The sequence below is a fragment of the Melanostigma gelatinosum genome, assembly GCF_949748355.1.
Source record: "Melanostigma gelatinosum genome assembly, chromosome: 21".
Lineage (NCBI taxonomy): Eukaryota > Metazoa > Chordata > Actinopteri > Perciformes > Zoarcidae > Melanostigma > Melanostigma gelatinosum.
Genome location: NC_136654.1, coordinates 173,211 through 179,210, shown reverse-complemented (window position 1 = coordinate 179,210; position 6,000 = coordinate 173,211). Strand labels below are relative to the sequence as shown.

Sequence of the window (6,000 nt, the reverse complement as noted above, 5' to 3'; positions counted from 1 at the left end):
TACCAAAGTATTCAGCTTTCACAGCTTTCATCAGTTCTTGCTGTCCGGTCACAATACTGGATTCTGATTGGCCGACAGCAGCAGAGGTAAACCAGCAGGAGGTTTTCATTTGATAGATTTGATTCCTCATTGAGTGGAGCCAATCAGAATCAAGTTCAGCTGCCATGTTTCCTTTCACTCATCCTGAGCCCTACGTAGGAAGCCTTCTGATCCCTAATTCCCTCGATGAAAACCTCCATCTTTGATTCCTAGGTAGGGAGTATCCTACTTCCTTGTTGCCTAACAACGTTTCCTCCATTCTCCCTGCCTTCACACTGAAGTCGTGTTTCCATTCAGTTGTCGACTTCATTTTAAAGCACACTTCTGAAAAGTTGTGAGCAAGAAATAAGCATTAGTTTTGTTTCCATCAACTACTTTGGACTCTTCTTGCTCCAGACCTAGTGAGCTTCCTCCTTCCTAGCTTGCTCAGGAGGAAACCTAACTCTCTGTGATTCCTGACTGGATGTTTCCTTCTACCTCTCTCCTTCTCTTCTGCCTGAAGAGGAAGTGTCCTCCTTCTTAAGGACGAGGACCAATCGCAGGCTGAGACATTCAGTCACATGTTGTGGAGGGTTTGTGACCAGGAAGCTTCCTGTCTGTCAGTTTCCTCATGTGTTCACCTCTTCAGCAGGTGACCAATCAGTTGCTGTGATGTCACTTCACAGGTGTGACCCCCAGTTTTTACTCAAACACACAGTGTGACACCAGAAAAGTCCTTTTTATCTTCGTCTCTGTCCAATTAGAGACAACAGTTTCTTTTTGTATCCGGGACGGACAGCATCAATACTTCGTCCTGACTAGTCAGCTGCCGCCTGAGGCCCCGCCTCCTCTGAGGTGATTGGTGCTCGTGGCTGAGAGGGAGGAGAGGGACGAGGAACAAAGGGAAGGACGTTTTACATTGGAGGAACAACGAGGCCGGACATCGCTGAAGAGACAGAGACAGAGACAAGTGGTAAAAACGACTTCTGTTGAAAGTATTGTAGTATTTTTACTGATGAAGTACAGCAGCAATTATTACTCTGAAGATAAATATGTAAAACTATCTTCATATTGAATTTTTGGTAATTCATTTTTTTCCTGCAGCTACAACTATTAATAACACTCAAAGTGTATTTATTCATCTGAAGTGATGATGTAAGGCAAATGGATCAACACACACACACACACACACACACACACACACACACACTGTGGCCTTTCTGCCTCGGCGAAGGAGGAGAGCGGCATGAATATTTAACACTCGACAAACCTCTCTGTCAGAAACACTGACATCACACTGACTGCTGAGTGTGTGTGTGTGTGTGTGAGTGTGTGTGCGTGTGTGTGTGTTTAGAGCATGTATCTGTGGGTTGTAGTGAATAAAACATGGATTGGCCTGTCACTCTCCATGCAATACTAACACTATTCAGGTGTGTGTGTGTGTGTGTGTGTGTGTGTGTGTGTGTGTGTGAGGCTGTCAAAATGAAAGCAGAGCTGATCATTTAAACCTCATTCATTCAATAACACAAAGTATAACACTTATTTACTGTAAACACTGCACTGTATTGATAAAGATTTGAGATGAAAAAGATTACATTTATTCTGCTTTTACTTCAAATAAACCTGTGAAAGTAAATGCTGATAATATTTTGTATATTTATACATGAATTTCTTAACCAGACCACAGTGAGTTTAAACTGCAGTGTTTTAAAAATGGAAGTGTACACGAATAACTAACAGGAAGTCTACATTTCTATGTGCACGGCCCTGTAGTCTACATTTCTATGTGCACGGCCCTGAAGTCTACATTTCTATGTGCATGGCCCTGTAGTCTACATTTCTATGTGACAAGGCCCTGAAGTCTACATTTCTATGTGACAAGGCCCTGAAGTCTACATTTCTATGTGACAAGGCCCTGTAGTCTACATTTCTATGTGCACGGCCCTGAAGTCTACATTTCTATGTGACACGGCCCTGTAGTATACATTTCTATGTGCACGGCCCTGTAGTCTACATTTCTATGTGCACGGCCCTGTAGTCTACATTTCTATGTGCACGGCCCTGTCGTCTACATTTCTATGTGCACGGCCCTGTAGTCTACATTTCTATGTGCACGGCCCTGTAGACTACATTTCTATGTGCACGGCCCTATAGTCTACATTTCTATGTGCACGGCCCTGTCGTCTACATTTCTATGTGCACGGCCCTATAGTCTACATTTCTATGTGCACGGCCCTGTAGTCTACATTTCTATGTGCACGGCCCTGTAGACTACATTTCTATGTGACACGGCCCTGTAGTCTACATTTCTATGTGCACGGCCCTGTCGTCTACATTTCTATGTGCACGGCCCTGTAGTCTACATTTCTATGTGCACGGCCCTGTCGTCTACATTTCTATGTGCACGGCCCTATAGTCTACATTTCTATGTGCACGGCCCTGTCGTCTACATTTCTATGTGCACGGCCCTATAGTCTACATTTCTATGTGCACGGCCCTGTAGTCTACATTTCTATGTGCACGGCCCTGTCGTCTACATTTCTATGTGACACGGCCCTGTAGTCTACATTTCTATGTGCACGGCCCTGTCGTCTACATTTCTATGTGACACGGCCCTGTAGTCTACATTTCTATGTGCACGGCCCTGTCGTCTACATTTCTATGTGCACGGCCCTGTAGTCTACATTTCTATGTGCACGGCCCTGTAGTCTACATTTCTATGTGCACGGCCCTGTAGTCTACATTTCTATGTGCACGGCCCTGTCGTCTACATTTCTATGTGCACGGCCCTATAGTCTACATTTCTATGTGCACGGCCCTGTCGTCTACATTTCTATGTGACACGGCCCTATAGTCTACATTTCTATGTGCACGGCCCTGTAGTCTACATTTCTATGTGCATGGCCCTGTAGTCTACATTTCTATGTGCACGGCCCTATAGTCTACATTTCTATGTGCACGGCCCTGTCGTCTACATTTCTATGTGCACGGCCCTATAGTCTACATTTCTATGTGCACGGCCCTGTCGTCTACATTTCTATGTGACACGGCCCTGTAGTCTACATTTCTATGTGCACGGCCCTGTAGACTACAATTCTATGTGCACGGCCCTGTAGTCTACATTTCTATGTGCACGGCCCTGTCGTCTACATTTCTATGTGACACGGCCCTGTAGTCTACATTTCTATGTGCACGGCCCTATAGTCTACATTTCTATGTGCACGGCCCTGTCGTCTACATTTCTATGTGACACGGCCCTGTCGTCTACATTTCTATGTGCACGGCCCTATAGTCTACATTTCTATGTGCACGGCCCTGTCGTCTACATTTCTATGTGACACGGCCCTGTAGTCTACATTTCTATGTGCACGGCCCTGTAGACTACATTTCTATGTGCACGGCCCTGTCGTCTACATTTCTATGTGACACGGCCCTGAAGTCTACATTTCTATGTGCACGGCCCTGTCGTCTACATTTCTATGTGCACGGCCCTATAGTCTACATTTCTATGTGACACGGCCCTGAAGTCTACATTTCTATGTGCACGGCCCTGTCGTCTACATTTCTATGTGCACGGCCCTGTAGTCTACATTTCTATGTGCACGGCCCTGTCGTCTACATTTCTATGTGACACGGCCCTGTAGTCTACATTTCTATGTGCACGGCCCTATAGTCTACATTTCTATGTGCACGGCCCTGTCGTCTACATTTCTATGTGACACGGCCCTGTAGTCTACATTTCTATGTGCACGGCCCTGTAGACTACAATGAGGAGGAGGTGAAGAAGTAGAATGAGTAAGGAGGAGGAGCAGTGTCACCTTGCAGCCCGTTGGAGTTGTTTCCGGAGCAGTTTGGAGGAGGTGAAGCCGGCGGTCGGACAACGGGAGCGAAGGCGCTCTTCTGTTTGACGGCAGTTGAGAAGGAGAAAACTCCGTGAGAGGAGTTGCAGTTTGACACGGCCATGGTGGGACTGGAGGGGACAACTGGAAAAGGACAGAAACCAGATCAGCAACCAGATCACTAACCAGATCAGTAGTAGTAGTAATAGTAGTAGTACTGGTAGTATTTACCTTGATACTTACTGCCGTAGGGAGAGTTGGCAGATGACCCGTTGAGGAAGCCGGGGGACGTTGCTACTCCTAGGTTTGGCATGCCGGTGTTGCCGTAGCCATTCATGCTGTTGCTGACGGTGTTGCCATAGTTACTTTGTTGGGGGGTGGAGCTTGGGACGTATCCTCGCGGCGACACGCTGCTGGTGTTCCGATTGTAACCGACTGGAAGAGGACGACATCATCACAGGTTTAATGATGCTGCAGTAGCGCTAGTACTGGTAGTACTGGTAGTACTGGTCCTGGAGCTCGTACCTTGTGTAGTGTCAGAGACGTTGACGGCCAGCTGTCCACTGAAGGAGTTCACTCCCATCATGCCGTGGGAGGTGCTGTTGCCTAGCGACGGGATCTGGTTGTGGTTCCTGGGAACGCTGTAGAGAGCTTCGGCGATGTCGGCCGCTCGCTTCAGGATGATCTCCTGTAGAACAAGAAGTACTTCAGGTATCTCAGTGGACGAGTCCCTCTAAGTTTACAAAGTGCCTTCACTAACAGATGTTCTACGAGAATGAAGATCCTTTGAGCAACAGAAGAAGAGGAAAGGAAGAAATAAACTGAAAGCTTAGATTCTGTTTCAGACTTTCACAATAAAAGCATGCTTGAACAAGCTGGAATTAACAGGAAGGCCCATCGTTATTTTCTCTCTTTTCTCATTGAAAACATGTTCTCACACACAAATACAGCATCTGACCTTAAACACACACACACACACACTGATGTTGTTATGATTATTACAACAGTTGAATTAACATTCGTTTACAACCTGTTCAAGGTTACTCTTTCACTTACAGAGACCTGAGTAAGTGAATGAGTGAGTGAGTGAGTGAGTGAGTGAGTGAGTGAGTGTGTGTGTGTGTGTGTGTGTGTGAGTGAGTGAGTGAGTGAGTGAGTGAGTGAGTGAGTGAGTGAGTGAGTGAGTGAGTGAGTGAGTGAGTGAGTGAGTGAGTGAGTGTGTGTGTGTGTGTGTGTGTGTGTGCTGTGATTAGCCGTGTGTTGAGAAGCGTGTCGGAGAGTGTGGAGAAGGACAGAGGGAATATTAAGTGGTTGGGTGTTTCAGTCGTAAAACTGCAGGAGGAGCCTCGCTGAGCATCATGGGAAATTTGTGCTTCTTTACAACAGAATAAACAGAAACTTTTTCTAAAGTCAGTCGAAAGAAACTGAACTGTGTGCGTTTGATAAAGAAATATTCACAGACCAACACAATCAGACATGTGGACATCTGGACATCTGGACACGTGGACCGGTGGACAGGTGGACAGGTAGACATGTGTGCAGGTATACAGGTGGACATGGGGACTGGTGGACAGGTGTGCAGGATCAGACCTACCTGGTTGTTGTGGGGCATCCCATAGAGCGCCTCCACCAGGTCAGCTGCCCTCTTCAACAGCACCTCCTGCAACAGGAGGAGAGAGGAGGTGAACACATGAAGAGAAGAAATACTCTGATACAAGTAAAAGTACTCCAGTCAGAATCTCACTCATGCTCAAGTGAATTCAGCTTCAGATGTCTGCATAATGAGTACTTTAAATGTGAGTACTTTTAGTATATTTCAAAGAAATATTCATAAAGTTTTACGAAAGGTAGAACTTGGTTTAATGGCAGGAGGGAAACAAAGCAACTCATGAAGTAATAACTGTGAATATTGTAATAAATGATGACATTACCTTATAAACTAAAAGTCTGCTCATTGTTTTCTGAAAACAATAGAAACTGGTTTATTTTTAATAAGTAGTACTATTACATTTATCTGATCCAACCAGAAGAACATTTTACATCATCTAAAACGGTGAAGATGAAAGTAAAGTCGTTTCTATGCAGATGACTGTGCAGTGTGTGTTTGGTTTAATGCAGGACGTCTTCGTGTCAGCAGGTGGAT

The 6,000-nt window shown here is 45.5% G+C and overlaps 1 protein-coding gene across 1 annotated transcript in view; it reads right to left on the bottom strand.

Moving 5' to 3' along the window:
- Positions 1-932: 932 nt before the first annotated feature.
- Positions 933-6,000, bottom strand: part of LOC306795379 (transcription factor COE3-like) — a gene marked incomplete at both ends in the record, with an annotated part of 46,561 nt that continues 41,493 nt past the window's right edge. The window contains 5 exons of the mRNA XM_079293880.1: positions 933-964; positions 3,837-4,001; positions 4,101-4,292; positions 4,383-4,545; positions 5,452-5,517. Of these exons, the coding sequence (XP_079150006.1) occupies positions 933-964; positions 3,837-4,001; positions 4,101-4,292; positions 4,383-4,545; positions 5,452-5,517 (618 nt within the window). The remainder of the gene's footprint in view (positions 965-3,836; positions 4,002-4,100; positions 4,293-4,382; positions 4,546-5,451; positions 5,518-6,000) is intronic.